At 35.8% G+C, this 27580-nt stretch overlaps 1 protein-coding gene across 2 annotated transcripts; it reads left to right on the plus strand.

The window, feature by feature from the left end:
- Positions 1-784: 784 nt before the first annotated feature.
- Positions 785-26894, plus strand: nt5c2l1 (5'-nucleotidase, cytosolic II, like 1). 2 transcript variants are annotated; one of them, XM_077242983.1, is made up of 19 exons: positions 785-1168; positions 12459-12532; positions 12619-12736; positions 17454-17549; positions 19194-19285; positions 19369-19426; positions 20937-21030; positions 21357-21410; positions 21544-21627; positions 21756-21797; positions 21922-22023; positions 23053-23119; positions 23235-23405; positions 23504-23555; positions 25054-25122; positions 25477-25537; positions 25673-25849; positions 26090-26176; positions 26375-26894. In XM_077242983.1, the coding sequence occupies exons 1-19, from the start codon at positions 1131-1133 to the stop codon at positions 26456-26458; spliced, it is 1620 nt and encodes a 539-aa protein (XP_077099098.1). In that variant the 5' UTR covers positions 785-1130; the 3' UTR covers positions 26459-26894. The 2 variants fall into 2 exon arrangements, with proteins under 2 accessions (XP_077099098.1, XP_077099099.1); XM_077242984.1 differs by lacking the exon at positions 25054-25122.
- Positions 26895-27580: the final 686 nt, after the last annotated feature.

Raw genomic sequence — 27580 nt, forward strand, 5'->3', positions numbered from 1 at the left:
ACATTTTCTCTAAAACCATCACATTTTTTACAAAAAAAAAAATGAACATTTGAGATTTAAAATTTTCTAAACCCATAAACACCAGAAGAAATTTTGCTTCTGTATAACACAAAATAAGATATTGTAAAGAATGTTAAAAATCAAAGAGTTTTGGCTAAAATTTACTTCATTATGGACATGAATAAATAAAAAACGTGAATCAAGACTTGTTTTCGTTAATTGAAGTAAAGCTAAAATAAAATGCAAATATTGGTTGAAAAATTTAAGTAAAAATTTTAAAAAATCAACAAATAAATACAATTGTCCAGAGCACATTACAAAATTACTCAAAAATGAAAAACTGAAAATATAAAAATAAAAGCTAATTTAAAAATATTCCTGAGAATGGCTTGATCTCTATTATAGGACTTTATCATGGATGTCACATTGCAGCATGAAGGAAAATGGTATGGACAAAAACCACAGACATTTCTCAAAATTTCTTCTTTTTTGTTCAAAGAATAAAGACGCGCGCACACACACACACACACACATATGCAGGTCTGTATAGCTAATATATTAGCTTGAAATTGAATTGTTTACATTTTATTTGTTCAAAATTTAAAACAGTTGACAAGTTTGTCTTTCAGTAAGCGAGTATCATAGCCAATGTGACAACCTACCCCGGCGTCAGGGACGCACTCTCTAGTCGCGAATATGAATGAAGGGAGGAACTCTCATGCGCTAAGAAAAAATATTATTGCGCGGTTAATTTGTAAATGCTCATGACTGTAGTCGCATTGGTGGCGCAGTATCGATGGTCTCGTGTTTGGGCGCTGAACGGGACATTTGCGTCCTGAGGCGAGCGCGCGCCTGTCTGATACTGATAACACAATCTACGTGCTCGAGCTGCGCGCTGGAGCCTGTCCACAGCGTCCGATTTCAAACTTCACTCGTGTTCGCGTGCACCTCATATACGCCCAAACTACGTACTTAGGGTTCCTGTTTACAAGCCAAACCCAAGGTAAATTCACACTGGTGATGTCAACATCATGGTACAATTTAAAGCGCAAAAAGGGTATCGGGACAGCTCAGAGTGATCAGAGAGTGATTCGGGCAGCGCGAGCGAACACACAGACCGGACACTCGCGATGGAGATGCGCAGCGCCAAAAAAGAAATACATCACAGGTAAGAACAGGTACTTTTACACTGTCATACAGGTGAATACCAGCCTTTAACCAGCTTAAACCATCTTTAGAAACACGGGTCTTAGTATGCTGTTATTTAATCATATTTTCAGTTGATTTGTTTGTGTTTTTATTTAAATTGTGTTGTTATTCAACTGCAATACCACTTCTCTCTCTTTGCTACAGTAATTCTTAGCAATTGTCTCGGTATTTGTCATATTTCATGCTGCCTCATGGGATATTTATTGGACAAAAAATGGCATTTCGTGTAGTTTGATTTCACAATAATGTGGCAATACTCTAGATCCACTGACAGGCTTTGAGTTTCTTGCCTCTCAATGACATAAAATTACTTAAAGCATCATTAGACATAAACCTGGGCCAATGCTCTAGATAATATCTAAACAAAATATAACTTTTTCAAAAAATAATAACATCAGTTATAAAACAATAATTAGCCTACATCTGAAGAAAAAAATAATGAACAAAAATATTTTTGTTTTTGTTTATTTGGTTACACTTTATTTTAAGGTTTCCTTATTACAGTGTAATTTGAACTGAGCACTATTAACACTTATAGGTTTAGTTGCTTGTAATTATGCATAATTTTTGTTTTATTGCTATAGTAAGTACATGTAACATGTAACAAGGACACTTAGATAAAGTGTTATTTATTTGTTTATACATTCATTCATTTGATTTATTCACTTAGTTTGTCCTGCAGTCTTATCTATTCAAAGATAAAAGACTGATTGTTTCTTTTCTAGTTGAATATTTAGTCACAGAGGACAAGTCACTCATCTATTTTAGGTAATTAACTGTGCTTTTTAATCATTAAGACTTTGGACATACTTAGGAATAGTTCGCCCCAAAATTTAAATGCTTTACTCACTCTGATGTCGTTTACCAAACCTGAGTTTATTTCTTCTGCTGAACACAAAAGAGCGAGTGAATGATGACAGAATTCTCAGGTGAACTATTTCTTTAGAATTCATGTGAGTAGTTAATACCATATGGCAACTGTCAAAATGATTGATTGACAGGTGGGCGTGGCTTTCCTTTGATCTTCCCCCGCCCCTTCCGGTTCCTCCCCTTCCTGTCCCGCCCCTTGTCCCGCCCCTTCCGGTCCCTCCCCTTCCTGTTACCTTTGACCTAGTTCCGCCCCTTCCTGTTACCTTTGACCTAGTTCCGCCCCTTCCGGTTACAGCTTCTGTCAAAATGATGGATGGTTACCTTTGACCTAGTTCCGCCCCTTGCGGTTACAGCTTCTGTCAAAATGATGGATGTGTGACAGTTAGTTTGGTCGTTTGAAGTTCATTTGATCAAGAAAAGGGAGGTATTGGCCTTTGATATTAACATAAGCTTTGATGTTACAGTTACAAAGTGATGTGACAGTCAGTTTGAGACGTATTGGCTTTGATGGTGACAGTTACTTTGATTGTTTGAAGTTGGTGTTTTGGTCACTGAATTCCTGAGCTTTATCAAGGGGAGCTGTGAAAGTGATAAGAAAAAATGCTGGAAGTTTATCTGTTCTGTAAAAGAATATAAAATAAAACCTCACACAAAAAGTTTAAATAAAATGGAGTCACAAAAATATTCCAAACAGTTAAAAATGTATTAGAGAGTTGAAGAAAAAACATACAGCTTATGTAAAACCTCACACAAAAAGTTTAAATAAAATGGAGCCACAAAAGTATTGCAAACAATCCAATGTATGAATGATCTGACTCTGTCTCAAAAACATAGGGAGCACGCGCGTCTATGTGTGTGTGTGTGTGTGTGTGTGTGTCAAAGCAGGAATTTCCCCCCCTCCGCATTGCTGAGGACCTTGAAAGTTTATCTCACACAGAAGTTGAAAAAGCATTATGTTCATTTAAATGAAATGATTATAAAATTTACATTTAGTCATTCACAAATATTTGACACTGACTCAAGTTGAAAAACCATGCTGTTCAATTAAAAGTATATAAATTAAACAAAAATAAAATCATCTTACTGTTTCACCATGGTTGAAAAAAACCCACAAGTGTTTCCCCTGAAGTCTTTTCTCTCTGTCACACCAGCGTGTGGCTGGCCTGGTATCTGTTTTTGTGACACGTTCCTGAGCCCATTGAAAAGCATTGTGTTCCTTTAGAAGTGTATAAATTAAAATATATCATATATAAAATAAATAGTTTACTAATTGTTGTTCATTTAAAATCTTACTAAATTACTGAAGTTGAAAATCATGCCGTTCATTAAAAAATCTTACTAAATTAATGAAGTTGAAAAGCATTCTGTTCATTTAAAATAAATATTTTACAAATTTACTGTAGCAATTATGTTAGATTTAGATAAAAATAAAATCATCTTACATTTTCACCAGGGTTGAAGTAGCTCCTATCACATAGATGTCCATATTGACCATTTAAAGTTGAAAAGAACCCCAGAGTATTTCTCTCTTTCTCTCTCTCTCACACCAGCGTTTGACAGTCAGAGGGCTGTGTTCAGTGATCAGAATGAGACTGTGAATGTTTGCTAAATTTATTTCATAGTGTATAAGCATTAAAAGTTTGAAATAGTTTCAAACTTATTCAATGAATTCATAAAAAACAATTATGCTATATCGATGGTCTCTGGGGAAAACTTGACTATATTTTTTTATTTATCAGGGTGCATGTAAAGAACTTTGAAATTTGCGGCTCTCACAAGTTATCTCACACATTGTGTGAAATGTTTAATAATTCCTCAAGTAGTATCTGTGAGAAAATCCCCACATAGGCCTATCTGTAGTGAGAGAGCAACAATGAAGACTTTGAGAATCTGTGATGCCTCAGGCCGAGCCCCATTGATAGCCTGCTTATAAGCTCCTTCCGATCACCAGCACATCTTCAGAGAAATACGTTACTTTACAATAATGTTAGCTTCAGGATATAGGGTGACAGAGCAGATGAGCCTCTGTGCATCACGTAATGTTAGTCTGCTAACGCCTTTCCAGAGCCAAAGTTTTGTTCGTACTAAATTTATTTCAAAGCATAATCGTAAAAGTTTAAATATGATCTTTTAAAAATGAAAAGATTGTTTAAATGAAATCTTTACATCTTTACAATCTTTTTTTTTAACGGTGCCCCAAAGTATAATTGTTATTAATATAACCATAATGATTTTTGTACTGTAACAGCATATTCTACCCCGTACACCTAAACACGACCATCACAGAAAACTGCATTTTTACATTGTTTTTTACATACTGTTTTGCACTCTCACACACTAAGTTGGTTCCATAAACTCAAATAAAGTATATAACTCAATGTATAATGACAAAATGTATTCAAACAATTTAACCTTAGTTTTAGCTAAATAATATATATACAAATTATATATATATACAAATATAAAATATAAAAACTCCTTACATTTTCATAGAACTGAAGAAGTAGTAGAAACTAACAATAAAAAAACAAATAGTTTAAGATGTCATAAACAAAAACCCTCCCAGATCCTTCAGGGATAAACTACAGGGTGAGATGAAGCTTCACACCCTCACAGAGACGAGAGGCGTCACAGGCCAGATGAGCCTCTGGGGTCACAATGCCCCAGCATATGCAAAGTTAGTCTGCTTTCCACTGTTTTATTCATATTAAACTTGTTTAATTAAAAGCATAATCTTAAAATTTTAAATGAGATCTTTTCGAATTAAAAGACCGTTTAAATCAAATCTGTAAAGTTTTATTAAAATCGTATCTTCTATTTATCTTCTACTTCTGTATGATATAAATGAATTTCATAAATTTAACCTAAGGTATTATTTTTTTACTAAACATCGTTTGTTCAAAAAATAAAATACATTTTTTTATAAATCAAGAATTGTGCTTTGGCGTCTTAGATCTTATTTCAAACAGTATTTTTGTCCATGCGACATGAAACATGTTGTCACAATGTTTTTGTTGTTTTAAAAGAAATCCCAGGACTCTACATTGCTCTTATTTAGATTAAATTGTATCATTTAGAAAATCACCACACATGTTCAGAGACGCGATGTGCCTCTGTGGTCCATGAGTAATAAGTAAAGTTTGTCTTGAGCGAATATATAATTTTACTCGTCTTAATTCAAAGCATGATCTTACTTTTTCTACGGTAGCTATGATCTATTGTACGTATAAGATCATTTTTACTTTTCTTGTATCTCCCAAACTATCCTTATTCATTGTGGAAACACACAGGGTGAACCCCTTTACTGAGAGTATACTATCGGTTATCTACTCAAAATATATGTAGAATTTTAAAATGTTAGCCTTTGTTGATGCGACAGGCCACATGAACAGACTTTGGAGAGAGCTGATGATACTATAGCGGGAAGCATGCCCCTTTGACCTCCTCCATTTTTGTAGGCTTTTTGTTAAATACCCTATAGCTTAGTCCTTAATGGTACGCTGTGTAGAAATTTCCCCATCTAGCGGTGATATTGTATTTTGCATTCAAACGCATAGTGCTCTCTAGCGCTTCGCTTTTTCAAATGCGTATTGCAACTACGGTAACCGCTATGTGCCAAGAAGCTACGCCCTGTCGTCCAATTGCACTTCATCGAGTTTAACTATACACGTTTTACCGTTATGTTGCCTATATAATGAATTACACAACCACGGAATGAAAAAGCTTGTAATTTAGACCATAACACTGACTTAACTGTCGAGGAGAAAGCAGGACTTCGGTGTCCCTTTCAAAGTCTTTTCTCCTTCATTAGCTCTATCCACCTGGGAAAAGCCACCCCCATATTTACCCTCGTTTTAAATTTGCCGGTCGCGTTTCCTTTTAGATTAAATTTTTAAGCTTTATCATGGCTACGAGGATTGCATTATGAAGTGCCGTGCAATCTTTCAAGCGCCTCTCACTGACCGCTTCAGTGGTTTCAGTCAGCCGGCTCTGAACGAAAAGGTTGGCTAGTTGAGCTAGGCTAGTGCTTTTTGTCCCTCTCTGCTATTATAGTTTTTCAAGATGGCGGAACGACATGGAGGCCTCCATGGACTTACCTGTACCATGTAAATAAAGATAAGAAATTCTTTGCTTACGAGGATAAGTCAGTTTGTTGGCAAAGGTAATTTTACACCAACGAGAAAATATTTATGAATAAAGACATTGATTTTAGCTAATACAATACTTTATAAAAAAAACTACCATAAGTTTAATTTCAGATGTGTAAATTACGAAAGTCAATTTTTTAACCGAGTGAATCTACGCATGAGAGATCTTCATAAGTCATAACTTCAAACCAAAAGATTAAAAACCAAAGATTAAGCTAAATGACACTAGGTTCCAGCGTACCTAAAAAGTTAAAAAGTTAAAATCATGCATACGTGTTGTGTTCTGACACAAGGCCATTAGCTGATTCTTTTTGTTTTATAAATTTACTTTACTGATTTCTACAAATATCAGCCTGATAATATGTACTTAATACACGATGAAACAAGATAATCATGCTACCAATTACGTCTGACACAATGTTTTTAAGAAAAGTAGAGTTTTAAAATGCAACTAAACCAGATGATTTTTCTTTTGACAAACCTACAGAAATGCATGTCGATTACTAAGTTTCAGGCATAGTGCAAACATGCAATGTTCGAGAAAGTGTAATCTTTGCGAGGTCTCACTACAGATAGGCCTATGTGGGGATTTTCTCACAGATACTACTTGAGGAATTATTAAACATTTCACACAATGTGTGAGATAACTTGTGAGAGCCGCAAATTTCAAAGTTCTTTACATGCACCCTGATAAATAAAAAAATATAGTCAAGTTTTCCCCAGAGACCATCGATATAGCATAATTGTTTTTTATGAATTCATTGAATAAGTTTGAAACTATTTCAAACTTTTAATGCTTATACACTATGAAATAAATTTAGCAAACATTCACAGTCTCATTCTGATCACTGAACACAGCCCTCTGACTGTCAAACGCTGGTGTGAGAGAGAGAGAAAGAGAGAAATACTCTGGGGTTCTTTTCAACTTTAAATGGTCAATATGGACATCTATGTGATAGGAGCTACTTCAACCCTGGTGAAAATGTAAGATGATTTTATTTTTATCTAAATCTAACATAATTGCTACAGTAAATTTGTAAAATATTTATTTTAAATGAACAGAATGCTTTTCAACTTCATTAATTTAGTAAGATTTTTTAATGAACGGCATGATTTTCAACTTCAGTAATTTAGTAAGATTTTAAATGAACAACAATTAGTAAACTATTTATTTTATATATGATATATTTTAATTTATACACTTCTAAAGGAACACAATGCTTTTCAATGGGCTCAGGAACGTGTCACAAAAACAGATACCAGGCCAGCCACACGCTGGTGTGACAGAGAGAAAAGACTTCAGGGGAAACACTTGTGGGTTTTTTTCAACCATGGTGAAACAGTAAGATGATTTTATTTTTGTTTAATTTATATACTTTTAATTGAACAGCATGGTTTTTCAACTTGAGTCAGTGTCAAATATTTGTGAATGACTAAATGTAAATTTTATAATCATTTCATTTAAATGAACATAATGCTTTTTCAACTTCTGTGTGAGATAAACTTTCAAGGTCCTCAGCAATGCGGAGGGGGGGAAATTCCTGCTTTGACACACACACACACACACACACACACACACATAGACGCGCGTGCTCCCTATGTTTTTGAGACAGAGTCAGATCATTCATACATTGGATTGTTTGCAATACTTTTGTGGCTCCATTTTATTTAAACTTTTTGTGTGAGGTTTTACATAAGCTGTATGTTTTTTCTTCAACTCTCTAATACATTTTTAACTGTTTGGAATATTTTTGTGACTCCATTTTATTTAAACTTTTTGTGTGAGGTTTTACATAAGCTGTATGTTTTTTCTTCAACTCTCTAATACATTTTTAACTGTTTGGAATATTTTTGTGACTCCATTTTATTTAAACTTTTTGTGTGAGGTTTTATTTTATATTCTTTTACAGAACAGATAAACTTCCAGCATTTTTTCTTATCACTTTCACAGCTCCCCTTGATAAAGCTCAGGAATTCAGTGACCAAAACACCAACTTCAAACAATCAAAGTAACTGTCACCATCAAAGCCAATACGTCTCAAACTGACTGTCACATCACTTTGTAACTGTAACATCAAAGCTTATGTTAATATCAAAGGCCAATACCTCCCTTTTCTTGATCAAATGAACTTCAAACGACCAAACTAACTGTCACACATCCATCATTTTGACAGAAGCTGTAACCGCAAGGGGCGGAACTAGGTCAAAGGTAACCATCCATCATTTTGACAGAAGCTGTAACCGGAAGGGGCGGAACTAGGTCAAAGGTAACAGGAAGGGGAGGAACCGGAAGGGGCGGGACAAGGGGCGGGACAGGAAGGGGAGGAACCGGAAGGGGCGGGGGAAGATCAAAGGAAAGCCACGCCCACCTGTCAATCAATCATTTTGACAGTTGCCATATGGTATTAACTACTCATGTGTCATCAAAGAAGTTAACAAAAATTATAAGGAAGGTTGCATATGGCATTGCAAACATATGACTATCACAACCTGTTTTACATCTTCAACTGAACCTGCACAGTGAGTCAATGAGACATACTCACTGTAAAATAAAAAAGGATTTTTAAAATTCAATGCAACCTGTTGCATTCGCATTTTTAGATTCTCTCCATTGTACGAAATTATTTTCATGATTTATCACAACTTTTTCATTTGTAAAATCAACTTTTTGTTGATTGAACTAATCTCTTTCTTTGTAACAAATTGTTTTAGTTTCAATGAACTCAAAATTAAGGCAACCAGATTACTTAGTTTTCTTAGTTAAACCAACAATAATTTTGTGTATTGTGCTAGAAAATGTCTTAAGTAACAAAACAAAACTTTTTGTTCTCAATTTGAATTTGTTCGTTTAAATACAAAATATCTCATTCAGCCAATTTATCAAGGCAACTAATATTCAATTTATAACTGCACTGTGCAGTGTTTCATTATTCAATTTCTGTACCTGTTATTGAGCCCTGATATATTAAAGCCACAGCTAAATACAATGGGTCAACTTGTACTTGGGTCAAAGATTGATTTAAGTTTACTTAAATTAAAAGTTGTTCTTTTTTTAAAGCCTATAAATGTTAAATATGTTAAAACGTTTTAAAAAAAAATAGATAGCTTTCAGTTATACTGTAATGTTGAATGGCTATAAAATCCATGTAATAGAGATATCAGTATCAGTACTGGTATCATAAGATTAATTCATAAAATGACATTATACAAATATTCAAATTAATGTTAGGCATGATTACTCGTGATTAATTACAGAAAAAATTGGGATTGTTAGGCTAGTTATTTTTTAATCGATTGACAGCACAAATCAATATATATATATATATATATATATATATATATATATATAGGCGAGTATATGAAACTGTCAATCGTCAGTTGGTCAGTAATATTTTTTATGAATTCTAGCAATGCAATCATGTGATATACAGATATCAAATATTTAAACCTCAATTCTTTTTAATATTAATCATAAATTGACCGTTAAGCATGCAGCATTTAAAATATCATTAGATTTAATCAAGTTGCATTGTCTTACTATTTTTATATTGCTTAGTCAGTTCTTTCCTTTGGAAATATAAAAACATGACTTGTTTATATTGAAAAATTGCCAAGAAGAAAGAGTGCCAGTTGGCTGTTTCTTCACCCTACGTCTTTACGTGTTTTGAACGGCAGTGACCTCACGCCAGCTGCACTGATGTCATATGCCAGGGACCTGATAAGAACAGACCTAAACTGCGCTGACTTGATATATAGGACAGTGTGATAAGCCCTGCACGTTTGAATACAAACACTATGTAAATGACCACTTTTCTTACGACCACTTTTCTAATGACCACTTTCGTGTTCTTGTTGCTCAGCTGATAGAGCATGATGGCGCTAAAGTCTAGTCAAGTTATCTACATTTCTACAGCACTTTATACAAAACAGATTTTTTAAAAGCAGTTTCACAGTAATAATCGATCAATGATGCAAACTTCATTAAATATTAAATAAATTGAAATTCTGCTGTAAGCAGCTCTAAAAAAAAACAATGGTGTCATTATTCAGCTTGAGTAAGTTCAGTGTTGATTCAGTTTAGTTTAATAACTGTAACATTCATCACTATTGAAATTAGTTCAATTCAGTCATAAGCAGCTCTACAGAAGACAGTAGTGTCGTTATTCAGCTCGAGTCAATGTTGATTCAATTCAGTTCAATAATGTTACAAAATTCAGCATTTATGCCAGAGTTACTACACTTACACTGAGGTTGTGGCTTTAATTATAAGTTAAAGGATGTTTATTTATTTTTTTACATTTTCATCTTTCTTCATGTGTAATGTTACTGTTTTAGCATGAAAAATGTCTGCCAAGTCACAAAGCATGAAGACTCCAGAGAGTGATTCTCTATATCAGTGTGCACTGTTTCTGAGCCCCCTGAAACGCTTTGTTTGTAGTCTTGAGTTTTCTTCCAGGAACAAACACTTCACAATATTCCTCATTTAAATAATTCCCACCCAAGTCATATGCAAAAAACAAAAAAACAAAAAAAAGGCGACGTGGTAGGGCTGGGCGATAAATCGATTTTATCGATTAACTCGAATGTGTAGTTTACGCCGATTTTTTTGAATGAAAACCGGTTTTCTCTTTAACAACCGCCGACGCTCCCATCTGGGCTCCCGTAGTTCCGACCGGGCTCAGCGCTTGCCATGATAGAGATACACAAACAACATGGCAAATGAGCGAGACCGCGGCATTAGAAGCACACCCGTCGAAAACATTTAGGCTACAAGCTGAATCTGCAGGGCCACCAACTCTCACGAGTTCACTGTGTGAGACGCAATTCTGTCACTTTTTACACGCTCTCATGCCACACATCCCTTTTCTCATGCAGAGAAAAATCGCGAAGCAAAGAGGACACTGACACCGACAGACAAGGTTACTATCGATATGAAACAGATTCTCAGCTGTCAGATTCTGTAAATTTTATTACAAAATTCAAACAATAAACACCGTTTTGGCGCTTGTAATTGTGACGTGAAAGAACGCTGGCAGATCTCAGTTCAAGCGGCACGTGAACCAAACATCTGTTACTCTTTACTACAAACTTACCGAGATGTAATAAAATCGATCGATCAGTGTTTTTCAACCGCGGAAAGATGTCCATAAAACAGCTGGAGAACAACATATGTCACGTAACGTTACATTTACCTCAGGATGGCTTTTAATGACCCATAGCACGCATGTTAGTTAGACGCATTATAAAATAAAAAACGCATTATATTTAATTTGAGTTGGTTTTAACCTTTAATAATACCAGCTGACAGGGCTCTCTGTATGTTTACAGCATTAGTTGAATTTTTTTTTTGGGAGAACAATTAATACATTAACGTATCTACTGTATCTATTTATCCAAATGAATTTATATTGAATCAAGATAAGCAAATCACAAGAATTGAATTGAAATTGTGAAATTTGTGTTAAGCAATAATAAAAACAGTAGCACCAGTAAACTTAATAAAATTATGTTTAGTTACCAAATAATTTGACAATCGCAATACACTTATTGTGATGCAAGTGTTTTTTTTTTTTTTTACACATCCCCCCAATCCCAATCCACCCATTTTATTTTATGTTACATTTTCATTGTTTTCAAAGACAGGGCCTGTCCTCTTGTCTTTTTGGCTTGTTGTTTCTGATTGCACTTTAATGGAGATCAAATCCCAGAAGGGAATATTAAAACAAAATAAAGTTAAAACTTGTTTTGAACAATGTCTTTGTCATCTGCAGATTGATTTTAAGTAGGGAGAGAAAAAAATCGATTTAAATCCTAAATAGGATTTTTTGTGAAAAAAATCGGGGATTTTTTTTAGGCCATATCGCCCAGCCCTACGACGTGGCCCAGTTGAGTTAGTTAGTAGCGTGACATTTCCCAAACACGCTCAAAGCAATTCACCAATCACAACACACTGATCCAGTCGACCAATCGGATCAGTGAGCTTATCAGAAGGAGGGGCATCATAGAGGAAATAAACAGAGCGTTACTGACAGACTGGGCAGAGAGGTGCTGCAACAATGTTAAATGTGTGAAAAATAATGTGTTTTTCATAAAAAAAGACTTAAAATGGCATAAAAGGGTCCCATTTAATGCAGTGGAAGTGTTCTGTGGATGAAAGTATATATAAATCGATAACTATAAGAAAGGTATGACCAACCAATCAAATAAACAACCTCCTGTCTTTCCCTTCAGGGTGTTTGTGAACCGGAGTTTGACACTTGAAAACATCAAGTGCTATGGATTTGACATGGATTACACTCTGGCGGGTGAGTCCATTTATAGTACTTTTGGGACAAGTTGTCAGGCTATGTGTGAAGTGCTTCTTTCACATCAACTCTCATGTTTTCAACAGTGTATAAGTCTCCAGAGTATGAGAGTCTGGGCTTTGAGCTGCTCAGAGACAGGCTGGTGTCAATCGGATACCCACACGAGCTGCTGGGCTATTCATACGACCCTACCTTCCCCACGCGGTAAGTGTTGCGCCATTAATGGGTCTGGATTAGGCTCTATTGGGTAACTGAGCTCATTGGGAAGGCTTTGTGGCGGTGCAAGCAAAACATTGACTGTGTTTACATGCACATCATCTTCTTAATATCCGTATTCTGCTTTACGTTGCATCAGGGAACACGATTATTCCATTAATTTCAATGGGAATGGTGCGTCACTGGGGGGGAAAATAGAAATGTAAGCAGTAACAGTAACAACAGTTTACAGGTCCTTCTAAAAAAATTAGCATATTGTGATAAAGTTCATTATTTTCCATAATGTAATGATAAAAAATAAACTTTCATATATTTTAGATTCATTGCAGACCAACTGAAATATTTCAGGTCTTTTATTGTTTTAATACTGATGATTTTGGCATACAGCTCATGAAAACCCAAAATTCCTATCTCAAAAAATTAGCATTTCATGAAAAGGGTCTCTAAACGAGCTATTAACCTAATCATCTGAATCAACTAATTAACTCTAAACACCTGCAAAAGATTCCTGAGGCTTTTAAAAACTCCCAGCCTGTTTCATTACTCAAAACCGCAATCACGGGTAAGACTGCCGACCTGACTGCTGTCCAGGAGGACATCATTGACACCTTCAAGCAAGAGGGTAAGACACAGAAATAAATTTCTGAACAAATAGGCTGTTCCCAGAGTGCTGTATCAAGGCACCTCAGTGGGAAGTCTGTGGGAAGGAAAAAGTGTGGCAAAAAACGCTGCACAACGAGAAGAGGTGACCCGACCCTGAGGAAGATTGTGGAGAAGGTCCGATTCCAGACCTTGGGGGACCTGCGGAAGCAGTGGACTGAGTCTGGAGTAGAAACATCCAGAGCCACCGTGCACAGGCGTGTGCAGGAAATGGGCTACAGGTGCCGCATTCCCCAGGTCAAGCCACTTTTGAACCAGAAACAGCGGCAGAAGCGCCTGACCTGGGCTACAGAGAAGCAGCACTGGACTGTTGCTCAGTTTTGCATGTCATTCTGAAATCAAGGTGCCAGAGTCTGGAGGAAGACTGGGGAGAAGGAAATGCCAAAATGCCTGAAGTCCAGTGTCAAGTACCCACAGTCAGTGATGGTCTGGGGTGCCATGTCAGCTGCTGATGTTGGTCCACTGTGTTTTATGAAGGGCAGGGTCAATGCAGCTAGCTATCAGGAGATTTTGGAGCACTTCATGCTTCCATCTGCTGAAAAGCTTTATGGAGATGAAGATTTCATTTTTCAGCACGACCTGGCACCTGCTCACAGTGCCAAAACCACTGGTAAATGGTTTACTGACCATGGTATTACTGTGCTCAATTGGCCTGCCAACTCTCCTGACCTGAACCCCATAGAGAATCTGTGGGATATTGTGAAGAGAAAGTGGAGAGACGCAAGACCCAACACTCTGGATGAGCTTAACGCCGCTATCGAAGCATCCTGGGCCTCCATAACACCTCAGCAGTGCCACAGGCTGATTGCCTCCATGCCACGCCGCATTGAAGCAGTCATTTCTGCAAAAGGATTCCCGACCAAGTATTGAGTGGATAACTGAACATAATTATTTGAAGGTTGACTTTTTTTGTATTAAAAACACTTCTTTTATTGGTCGGATGAAATATGCTAATTTTTTGAGATAGGAATTTGGGTTTTCATGAGCTGTATGCCAAAATCATCAGTATTAAAACAATAAAACACCTGAAATATTTCAGTTTGAAATGGTAAGTCTGCAATGAATCTAAAATAAATGAAAGTTTAATTTGTATCATTACATTATGGAAAATAATGAACTTCTTTTAGAAGGACCTGTAGAAGAGTGCAGTGAATTTCAAAATGTATAGTTCAAGGGAATCTTCACTGCAAAATATAATTTTCTTCCTCAGTATTTTTGCCTTATTTTTCAGTACAAATACCTTAATCAAGATTAAATTACTTGAGAAGCAAACTTACATCAGATGACAAGTGTTGTTTTCTGAAAATTATATCAAAATTAAAGCAAGTTTACACTTAAAACAAGATAAAAATGTCTACCAATGTGAGCTAAATAAAACGGATTTCCCTTTAAATTAAGTTTATTTTTCTTACCCTTTCACTTAATTGTGATCCATTTTTTCAGAAAACAAGACTTACTATCTTAAGTAATTTTTTATTTTAATTTAATGTATCTTTTTTTGCAGTTTCAGTATTTGTACTAGTTTATGTTAATTTGCTTTCAAGTCGATACTAAATGCCATTCATAACTTCAAAATCAAGTCATTTCCATCAATTATTGATTGGATTTTGAAAAATAGGCATTATGAATATATGCAGGTACTTTGAGGGGAGGGATTAGGGCTGGACGATTTTGGCTAAAATCATAATCGCGATTAATCGAACAAGTTACCTCGATTACGATTATTGAACGATTATTTAAAATAAATTATTTCTCATGTGTCACTGGCAAGGCTTATACTGTAAATATTCATGGTTATTTTTTTTAATGAAAGAATGCATAATCCTATCTTTGTGATTCTAAAATAAGGAAACACACAGATAGCTTTTAATGCTTACTTATTAAATATTTCAAACAATTGAATCAAACAAAGCATACAATGCTTGAAATAAAAACGTCTTATAAAAAAGTAATTAAGTTTTAATGTAAAAAGAAAGTTTCGTAAAAATGTAGAAAATAGTTATTTTTGTAAACAAAATAAATTATTGTTAATATTGCCATTATAAAAGTAAAATATAACTTGTATAAAACTAAAAAAACTAATCCTTTTCATATTGTGTAGCATTTGTAAATGCTTTTGTTATCGAAACCTGCATTGTGGAGTGGAGGCACTTGTTGCTGGGCGTTTGTCAGTCTCTCTCTTTTTTCGCGTGTTTCTTTGGTACAAGCGGCACATGTTGCTGAGTTGACTCAGTGTTTGAGTTCCCTTTCACACAGAGATTCCGGAAAATACACGGATAAAGTGGCGCGGGATTTAACCCGGGTTCGTTTGACTTTGGTTCATTCACACTGCCAGTGATTTTCCGGAATCAAGAGAGTGCTTTCACACAGACACACACAACCCGCAAAGACACGTGACCTGTCCCAGCGGCGTGTATAGTTTGCTTATGAGCTGCGATTTCTCTCGAGAAACCACGCTTGTGCATTTTTTTTCTCTGATCGATCATAAACTAGCGCATTACGAACCGTTTCACGCTGGCGAACGATCCCGGCTTAGCGCCATCATTACGACACGGCATTCATTACGGCTTTTGTTCACACAGCGCGCGTTCCGGGAATGAACACGGCAATGTTACTATGTCCCCAACCTGCCATCAATCCCGGGTCGTGTTTGCGTTCACACAGAAGGTGTTTGTTCTGGCAATTTCCCGGGATCAACGCGCTGTGTGAAAGTGGCCTAGTTGCTTCAATGTCGCAGACTGGACGAGGCGGAGTTACATGACTACACACACGCGCTAATATGTTTTAAGGGGAAAGTACATTAACACACAGTGGGCGGAAATATTAATAGGATTAAAAAACCGAAATAACCGACATGGTAAAATTACGTCGGTTATAGGCTCTGAATTTCGGTTTCGATTAGAGGGTTTCGTGAACTAAATTTGTTTCAGAATTGGAGAAAGTTATTGCATTTAGATTTTTAATTTAAAATAATGTGCAGTGTGGAACTGTGGAAAAGACGTGTATTGAAAAATTAAAGGATCAGTTTTGATTTATGATGAATATTTGCTTCTTTCTTTCGCTAGTTTTATTTTTCATAGCTTTTAAATTAATTATTAATAATGCAATTAGGTTAACATGGTATACACACTAATATTCAAAAGTTTGAGCTTAATAATATTTTATATTTTTGAAACACAATTTTTATGCTCACCACGACTTCATTTATTTTATCAAAAATACAGTAATATAGTGAAATATTATTACAATTTAAAATTATTGTTTTCTATTGTAATATATTTTGAAATGTTATTTATTTCTGTGATGGTAAAGCTGAATTTTCAGCATCATTACTGTGTGTCACTTCAGTGTCACATGATCCCTCATAAATCATTTTAATATGATGATTTGATGCTCAAGAAATATTTCTTATTATTATCAATGTTGAAAACAGTTGTGCTGCTTAATATTTTTGTAGAAAGTGTGATTTATAATGAAGTAAAAAAGAAAAGCATTTATTTGAAATAGAAATCTTTTGTAACATTATAAATATCTTTACTGTCACTTTTGATCAGTTTAATTTGTCCTTGCAGAATAAAAACACAAATGTAAAGAAACGAAAAAGATCATACTGACCCCAAACTTTTGAACGGTAGTGTAAATTATCAGATAATTCCAATATAAATTGATCTCTCTAGTACAAGATGGAGACCTTAAGTCCACTTAATTTTGTGTTTGTAGTCATTTTTGAGCCTATAAACCATTCCTGAGAAATTTTGTGGGTATCATACAAATAAAAATGCCCTGCATTAATTACACCAGTCTCAAAAGTCTCATAAAAGCAATAGTGTTGCTTGAGGTCATTTTTTAAAACGTGCTGAATGCCAAATGCAGACAGTTTAACTCTCTGCTCAATGATACTGCTGGGGGAAAATATAAATATGAATGTGAACTCTTGTTTTAACTCCTAAGAGGGCCATATTTTGCTATCAATTATTCACTTGTCTGAATGCTCCCAGACTCTTGTTCTTTCCAACATTCTCTCTCTTTCTCCTCTCCTCTCCAGAGGCCTGGTGTACGATACTACGTATGGTAACCTGTTGAAAATAGACTCCAATGGAAACATCCTGGTGTGCACTCACGGCTTTGAGTACCTGAGAGGGTGAGTGAGATGATTCATTGTGGAGCGAGTCAATGGTGTATTGAGTGAGAGTTTGCTCGCAAATGCCCCCTCAACCTTTCTCTGACAACAGAAGATTCCAACAAAGTAGAGTGCTGCGTGGGACAAAACATTCAAGTGAGGCAGGTTGAAAGCCAATAAATCGAACGTGAAGGAATGACAGGGTTGAGCGCTGTTGAAAACAGATAAAGAAATACAAGGATCTGTGCTAGGGACATGCACATTAGCAATGAAGGGGCTTCAAAAAAAAACAATTTTTTCAAATGAATATAGCAATTGTTAGCCTAAACTAAATATCTTAATCACACATGAACAAATGATTCACTGATTCATGAACAAATCTTTTTCTTGAATCATAACAATACAAGCTTACGTAAAAGCAAACAGTAAAAGCTGTTTACTTGCTCATAATTGACAAGAAGTTATTTTGGATGTGTTGACTCATCTGCAAACAGAGTGAAACACACAGAACCTGATTTTTGACAAGTACAACATGTTCCTAGATCAACATTTTTGTTGATCCTGGAACAACGTTCCAATCAACCAATCAGAATTTTCTTTTGAGGAAGTTTAGGCTTACACCCAGGGTTTTGTGCTTCAACATCAGTGTTATTCACCTATCATTTCCCTCTGATTTTAGGGGTATCGTATGGGTAGTGTTTGGTAAAGGTGTGGATATGGTAAGAACAACATTTTTGGAGCAGAATGTTATTCAAGGACCAAAATATACTGACCCAGATCAAAAACTATCTATCTTTCTGTCTTTCTTTCTTTCTTTCTTTCTTTCTTTCTTTCTTTCTTTCTTTCTTTCTTTCTTTCTTCCAAATAAATGCTTTTCTTTTGACCTCAAAGAATCCCAAAAAATCTATTACCTGTTTGCAACATTGATAATAGTAAGAAATGTTTCTTGAGCATCAAATCATCATATTACACTGATTTCTGAAGGCACTGAAGACGACTGGAGTTATGATGCTGAAAATTCAGCTTTGATTCACTGGAATAAATTACATTTTACAATAGAAAACAGTTAATTTGTTTTGTGATAATATTTTACTGTCTTTTGTTCAAATAAATGCAGCCTTGGTGACTTCCTTTTTTTTTTTACTCAAAAAAAAAATAGTTAGACCACCTGAGGAGGAAGACCAACAGAAGATGTTGGTTAAGAAGTTTAAAAAAAAGGAGTTATAACCACTATTTTGTTCCATTTGTGTGGAAAACGTCTAACTTGAGACCCAACACTCTATTTAGATTAGAAAAAGATGAAGTAATGAACTCATAGTAGTATATTTATATCCAACACCTGCCATAGAAGAGCGGTGTGTAGATTTTGTTAATGAGGTTATCCTCACGTATAAGACAGCGTAGTAAAGGGTGATTCATTAGACAGGGGGTATTTTGGGCACGGTTTTATTTAGCAGGGACCAGTTGTTTGAGAACAGTTATTGTTAGCAGTCTCTCAACACTGGCTGGTGATGTGACACATTGGCTGGGCAGCTCAGTGACACACTGTTATTGTTTCGTCACACGCCTTCTGATATGTGAATGTATTTCCAATGATTTTGTATGCTTTGTCATACAGCTTATTTGTCTGCTAGTATTCTCATTAAGACATGTTTCTGTTTGCAGTGAACAGGTTGATGAGTATTATCCAAACAAGTTCATCCAGAGGGACGACACTGACCGCTTTTACGTCCTCAACACGCTCTTCAACCTATCAGGTACAATGATACTGTTGCATCTAAACAACAAGTGAAAGGATAATCGATTCTATTAACATGATTTGTCTCTCTCATGTTCTCAGAGACATATCTTTATGCGTGCCTGTTTGACTTCTTCGCCAAAACCACCAGATACAAAAAGTGAGTTGAATTATTCTTAACGGCAAAAGGCTCTTTTACAGCTTAGTCATGAGAATAATGTTTATAATTTAGTTTTTCTGAGGCAAGCATCACTATTACTCTTGCTTATGTTTAAGGCTAGAGGTTTCAAACTATTATCATTTTCAGACTGTTCATATGGCAGACCCAGAACACCCTAGCGACCAATTTGAATACATTAGCAATCGTATAGCAAATCTCTAGCAACCCAAAAATCTTATTTAAAAAATATCTTACTAAAAATTGCCATCCCTGTTGAGTATATGCCAAAGAAGGAAACTTAGGGTGCTTACTTAAACACTCGCGCATTTGTTTCAGTACCTGGTGCGTTTCTCCCTTGGTTCGGTTCGTTTATTCATATGAGAACACGTCAACCGTGCTCTGATCCGCAACAAAACAATTGCTCCGAGATCAACTAAACATGGTAGTCTTGGGCCAATTGCAAATGAACTCTGGGACGGTTCGCTTGAGGTCTGAAAGCAATCTAACCCAACGGACCAATGAACCAAATGATATTCTAATTCATAACAGGAAATGTGCTATATAAAAGCACATCAATTGTCACAGTTGAGCACCTCTTCATCTTAAAATGTTTTGTAATTGCGCTTCTCAGTTTGAGAATGCTGTCCCGAAGAAGCCTTGATCCCTGCTCTAGCTGCATTATAACAAGCGTATAGTGTTTTACGTGTGTCTTGATTCTAGACAGCGCTGGGAGATCCAGAGAGAGCACCTTTGAATTTGCTGCAGTATTAATATGAATGTAACGTTAGTATAATTTAACAACGAGAATGAGAATCTACATTCGCTTAGCGTTTGCGTGTCTCGACAGTTACAAATAAAGCCACAATAAGCTCATGGAGCGAACTTGTCAGTCATCTTGATGAATGATGCATAGGAAACTTTTCGTTTCTAAAACGCGCTGTAAGCAGTAGAACAATCACAACAGACTGGACGGTCTGACCAATCAGAGCAGAGTAGACCAATCACAACAGACTGGACGGTCTGACCAATCAGAGCAGAGTAGACCAATCACAACAGACTGGACGGTCTGACCAATCAGAGCAGAGTAGACCAATCACAACAGACTGGGTCACCTGACCAATCAGAGCAGAGTAGACCAATCACAACAGACTGGGTCACCTGACCAATCAGAGCAGAGTAGACCAATCACAACAGACCAGGTCACCTGACCAATCAGAGCAGAGCAGACCAATCACAACGGACTGGGTCATCTGACCAATCAGAGCAGAGGCTATCAGGAAAGAGGGGTTTAGAAAGATAGAATTCTTTTAAGACACTGTAAGAAAATAGGTTATGCTGCAATGTATATTATGACAAAGTGAAAGTGTTTTTTGACATTGGATGCATGTAAACCTATTGTAGGAGACTTCCAAAACTAAATTAGGAACCTTTAAAATTGCATAATAGGGGCACTTTAAAAGATGCTCAAAAGATTTCTAAAATCTGTCTCACTATTCCTCTCCCATTTTAGTTGCCTGAAAGGGTTCAAACATGGTGACTTGTTCATGTCACACAGAAGCATGTTTCAGGATGTGAGGGACGCCATGGATCACCTTCACGACACGGTAAATTTGACCATTTTCACTAACATTTTTGTGTAGATTATAAAGGGCCGATCACGCAGAGGACGATAATAATCATTCTAATTCTATGAAAATAGGGAAGTCCACAACTATAACAATAAACACACAGAGGAACGCTGTCGTTGGAATCACTTTCTGAACGATTTTCTCAGTTGATGAACGAAAAAGACATTGACAGCTAATCGGAATCCATTCATATATATATATATATATAATATATTAGATATCAGTTGTCCTCTGCAATTGATGATTAATGCTGTATATTCAGGCATACACACATTACAGTCATTATTATTTTTGTCTTTCAGGGCACTCTGAAGGAACGAACACTGAAGAACCTGGACAAGTATGTGATTAAAGATGTAAGTAATAATTATATATTTTTTTCTCAAATTGCCTGAGAGAAACATTTTGTATGCTAATTATCATTATGATGATTATAGATTATATTATAGATTTGCATGTGCCTAAAAACTCATATATCATTATGTGTAGCCTCGTCTTCCTGTGTTACTGAGCCGCATTAAAGAGGTCGCCAAAGTGTTCCTGGCCACCAACAGTGACTTCAATTACACTGAGGTAAGGAGAGCGCCAGTCCCCTAGAAATTATTTACACTGCCACGGACAGGCAGCATATCATTGCACGCTATCATTAATATTCATAACTGGATTTTAATCACGCTGTATTATGTCTTTTCTCAAATTAGGCTATTATGAAGTACTTACTGGATTCCCCGGCTGGCTCTAAGGTGAGCAGCACGAGTACTCTCTGACTGACACAAAAAATACTAGGCCTACTTAGTATTGTTTACTCTGAAATATTGTTTGCACACATAAAGATATTAAAATTCTGAAATGTTTCATGTTGTCTAGAGCCCCAAGAAACCCTGGCGCTCCTACTTTGACCTGGTGGTGGTGGACACTAGGAAGCCCATGTTCTTCGCAGGAGGGACAGTATTGCGACAGGTCGACACGGTGGGTTCCTGGTGTCTGGTGGAGTGCACTGCTACTCAGGGCCGGTCCGAGGCATAAGCAAACTAAGCGGCTGCTTGGGGCCCGTTGGCCACCAGGGGCCCCCCCAATCGAGTCGAAAAATCAAAAAAAAAAATGTTAGATGACTTAAACAAGTGACATAAATGAATGAATTAATATGAATGAATGAATGAATGAATAATTAAAGACAAGAAAATTCTGTCAGGGTTTAAGTCATGCGCATATTCTAGACACCTCGCGCGTGCATGGACAATTCGTGCGCAACTGCGCATAGTCGCGGTAATGTTAAGCCATGTCACAAAAAATGACAGAGGAGGAGAAAAAAGAGCAAGATAAAAGTATGTTTGCATGATTATTTACAGTATTTTTTGTGCAGCAATTGACCCATTCCTATCTACAGCAAGCCCCTGGGGGAAAAAACATTGCATACACACATATACAACGAGCGCCAGTACATCATTACCGGTATTATAGTAACAGATTCTGTCATGTACAATCCAACAAAGTCTGTTACAATAATAATCAAAACAAAACAAAAAGATTTTGAGGACAGTTACACTGTATTGACACAGTTGAGAAATAATAATATTTTTAGTTTTACGCAAAAAATATCAGCATCTATAATAATAAGAATATTTTTCTTGAGCAGCAAATGATTTCTGAAGGATCGTGTGACACTGAAGACTGGAGTAAATTCAGCTTTGCCTCACAGGAATAAATTACATTTTAAAATATATTCAAAATGGGAAAAGTTATTTTAAATTGTAATAATATTTAACAATATTGCTGTTTTCACTGTATTTTAAATCAAATAAATGGTGAGCATAAGAGACTTATTTAAAAACGTTAAATCTTACAGACCCCAAACATTTGAATGGCAGTAAATAAATAAATAGCATTGTACACTATATATTTTTATAAACATTAAGGCACTTCATGTTCAATGAAATATCAGGAACCGTCTTGCTTGAGCTTGGATTGTACTAAACTTCTGATCATTCCCTGATGTAGGTCACTGGTAAGCTGCGTATTGGCACATACACTGGAGACCTCCAGCACGGGACAGTGTATTCTGGAGGTAATGCCAGAGGAGTTTTCACATGTTGTTCTCATCATCTTCATGATCTGTTTGCTAGGCTTGCATGAAGACACTACTTTTGCTTATGTCAGTTATTCTTCAACCCCTTTCTTAGGATCTTCTGATATTGTCTGTGATTTGCTGGATGTTAAGGGCAAAGACATCCTCTATGTGGGGGATCACATCTTTGGGGATATTCTCAAGTCAAAGAAACGTCAGGGCTGGAAGACTTTCCTGGTGGTTCCTGAGCTCGTGAAGGAGCTGCATGTGTGGACAGACAAAACCAGTAACTAATACCCTTTCATTTTCATCATTTGATAAAGAATTGATTTGCAAAGTTGACTGCTAGAAGCTAAAAGTACTGTCTCTTGTGTCTTTTTATAGGTATGTTTGAGGAGTTAAGACATCTTGACATCTTCCTTGCAGAGTTATATCAGTAAGTGTGATTCTTTCTCTGCCAGAATCAGTGCAATACTAGGCATGATGGATAGATGGCAGTACAGTACTCCATGTACTTGCATTTCTGTGCACAGACTTCACATACAATCTAGTGTTGTTAGTTCTAATTAATTAGATCAATCATTAATTATATTTTATTTAGGCTTTTATTGTATAAATCAAGTCTCTTTTTGAACCTTTTTTGGGTACTTAGAGACAGCAAAAGCTGAAACGCTCACAAATGAACATTAATCTGGTTCTCCTCATTTAGGGGTCAAAAGTTATTTATTTAATATTTTGTGGGAATGCCACCAAGTAATATTTATGCAACAATTATGCTCCATTTATTTCCACAATTGTTTACAATACAATACAATTCATTAATCCATACCCATTTATTTATTTATTTTTCAACTATTGTTATGTACCCTTCAAGGGATAGTTCACCCAAAAATAAAAATTGTGTCATCATTTACTCACCCTTCGTTCCAAACCCATAAGACTTTCTTTCATCTTCAGAACACAAATGAAGAAATTCTTAATGAAATCTGGTAGCTTTCAGTTCCTCCATAGAAAGCTACGCAACTGACACTTTGACGCTTCAAAAAGATCATAAAGACATCGTAATCCATATGAATTGAGCAGTTCAAATTGAGGAGACTCAATCTTTAATTCACATTTCAACATTCATCAACACACATCAGTTGTGATAAACGGAAGTGTATTCCCTTGATGTGTGAGAACCAATGAGGTTCATTCTCATGTTACGCAGCACGTGTGAGCTTCAGCAAGAACCAATGAGGTTCATTCTCATGTTACGCAGCACGTTTGAGCTTCCTCAAGAACCAATGAGGTTCATTCTCATGTTACGCAGCACATTTGAGCTTCCTCAAGAACCAATGAGGTTTATTCTTGTGTTACGCAGAATGTTTGTGCTTCAACAAGAAGTTTGTTCACACGTGTGAAGCAGGTCTGTTTGAGCTTCTGTTTATGTTCGCTGATCCATGGTCATGTGAATAAAAGCCTAAATTCAATCTGTTCATCATATAAACGATCATTTTTGACTGTAAGGAGTACAAGTGTCACTTTGTTTGGACCATTTAACCTTTTTAAATCATATCTGTGATTTGTGTGTGTTCACATGGCAAGTTCCACAATAGTCACAAAGTGTCATACCCTTCCAGTGTTGGGAGAAACACATTACAAGGAATGTGAGTTATGTAATCAGATTACTTTAAAAAACTATAAAGTAAAACATTACTTTTAAATTTATAACAAAATATCTGAATTACTTGTTCAAATAAGTTTTTTTTCCATATATTGACTGACACCTCTCCTGTCCCCATGTTGAGAGAAATCGGGAGTAAGTGCAGCAACGTTGTGTGTGCACTGTGTGTTTGCTGCTGACATTCGATGATCCAATTCAAGGATAGTCATAGGCAAAAATAACCTTAGTCAAACATCACATTTGTGTTTCTTTTGTTGTTGTTTTTAAGTAAGAGTGATGAATTTTCTTCTCCTGAGTCCTTTTCTTCTGCAGTCCAGAATGGCAGCACAGCTGAAAGGTTTGTTTGAGCTGCGCCTTCTTCTGTACCGGCGTGAATTCGCATTTTCTTTAGCCTTAGGCTGATTTGTTTTTTTTTGTTATTAAAAAAACAAACAAGCAAGCCGAGCCCAGATGAGGAAATGGAATACATAAGTAACGTAACGCATTACTTTCCGTAAAAAGTAACTAAGTAACGCAGGTTGCATTTTACAAAAGTAACGCAAAATTGTAACTTTCTCCGACATTGGATCATTTCGATGAAGTAAAACATAAAAACTATTTTTTTTCTTGGTCAAAAGTGACCAAAGAACACCAGAGGTTAACACTGAATGACATTGAACTTTTCAGCTGATCTCTTATTTTATCCCATCAGGCATTTGGACAGTGGAAGTCAAGAGAGCCCGGATATTAGTGCGATTCAGAGCAGGATAAAGGTGAGTTCTCAGGATCATCTCAGCAAGTTTGCCACACATCATTTAGCCCTTTTCATTCAAAAAATATTCTGAACTTGTGTTTCTTAAAATTGTATTCCTTCCTGTAACATACTATTTTTTCGATATGCATTACAGATGGTGACATACGGCATGGATCTGTGCTATGGGAAAATGGGCAGTCTTTTACGCTGTGGTTCCACAAAAACCCTCTTCGCCAGTCAGTTACTGCGCTATGCGGATATATACTCTACCACCTGCCTCAACCTCTTAAACTACCCCTTCAGCTACCTCTTCAGAGCCCCGCACGTCCTGGTACGCTCTCCAATATAGTTATCCAATTAATTATAAATAATATTTAATAAAGATGTTATAAAATGATAATATAATTTTAATAATTATAGTAAATAAATATTATAATTTTTTAATAAACTATTTATAGCACTATTTTAAAACTACTAAATTGCTCTAAAAAAGAAGTAAAAAAAATAGGTGCTGATATTTTCGTCAAAATTCCTAGTGTGTGTTGAATGAATGTTGTGTCACTCATAACAGTTGCCACACGAGGCCGCTGTGGAGTCTCAGACCAAAGAGCAGATCACAGAGCTGCCAGAGCACATGCTCAAAAGCACAAGCATCAAGGTTTGAATGGCAATCTCACTTTCACTTTTTATATAATAATTATTAATGTTTTGTTATATTCCTAAAATGTACTCTCAAACATCGTAATTTGCATTAAGTAATTTGCATTCATTTAAATGTAACAACATTGTTTTCCCATGTTTTTGTTCTAAAATTATGTTTTTTCTTTGCTAAGTGATTTACATCTTTTGCACACAGCGGCAGTGTGAGTGTGACGATGGAAACTGCGGAAAAGATGAAAATTGTGCCCGAAATAACCCAGCTTCATCCACAGAGACATGAGGACTGATGTTTTTATTTTTTATTATTGCTGTAAATATGAACCTTTTTATTTAATCTATATGTTGTACTTTATCAGTTTCCATATACCTTAAAACTGTGTTTTGATACACAGCAGCGCTTGTGTGGTTGATTTGTAGTTTAGCTTAACTTAAGTATGATTCTGGCAGAAATGTGTGATTAAAAGGAATTTGCCAAGTTTGCATTTCATATGGTTTAAGTTAACAGCTGTTTTGTTATTATTTGTAAAGCAAGTGTAAAATCATTATTTAACCATTTTATAAAACTTTTATATTTTGTTTATTCGGTGTTAAGAGCTTTTGATAAAGTATTTAGCCTTTTGTCTCATTGGTGAAATGTTTATTTACTTTTGTTTATTATATCATTGACCTTATACAATAATGCAGACATTGATCTATATAATAACTTAATCTAGAAAGTAACTCTAAAACTGTTCTATTCTGCCCCTATGACTGATCTAATATATATAATATTTAAAAAAATAAAAAATAATATAGGCTATATATGCTATATTTTTTGTTTATGCTTTTAGGCTACTGTTTTTCATAAGTAGCCTATAATGAATTGTCATAATTAAAGAGCTTTATTTTAGACTTATTCTGTTGTCATATTTATTTCTAATTTGATTTACCTCAGACACATGTGAAAATTTCCTGTTGTATAATGAGTTAAACTTTGTCCCTGCATGGGAGCCTTTATTGCTGAATGAGATTTTTAATATGCCATATGGAGGTCGAGGAAGCGTAGGCCTACTGAAACGGCATGTTCATGAAAACGGGTAAATATATATTACTTTTAATCAATAACGAGTAAATTAACTAGCATACGGATATCTTAGGGCAAATTTCTGAATGTTGTCCGTAAGATGGCGGCAAAGATTAGTCTGTGCTCGCGACTTGAATCGAGAACTTTCATTTGATCATAACCAGCTTCTGTTAGAGCATGATTAAAAAATTAGACCATATGCCCTGCCTTTATACAGCTCATATAGCCTACCACACACCGCTACTGTGTTCAAACATCAAGATTTCGCGCTATTTTGTCCTGATTTCCGCTAGGAGAACAGCTAACCTGGTGAACAAGGCCTGCCTTTTTTCTTTTTCA

The sequence above is a fragment of the Siphateles boraxobius genome, unplaced genomic scaffold (genome assembly GCF_051911475.1).
Source record: "Siphateles boraxobius isolate OS27281-9 unplaced genomic scaffold, OSU_SipBor_1 25, whole genome shotgun sequence".
Classification (NCBI taxonomy): Eukaryota; Metazoa; Chordata; class Actinopteri; order Cypriniformes; family Leuciscidae; genus Siphateles; species Siphateles boraxobius.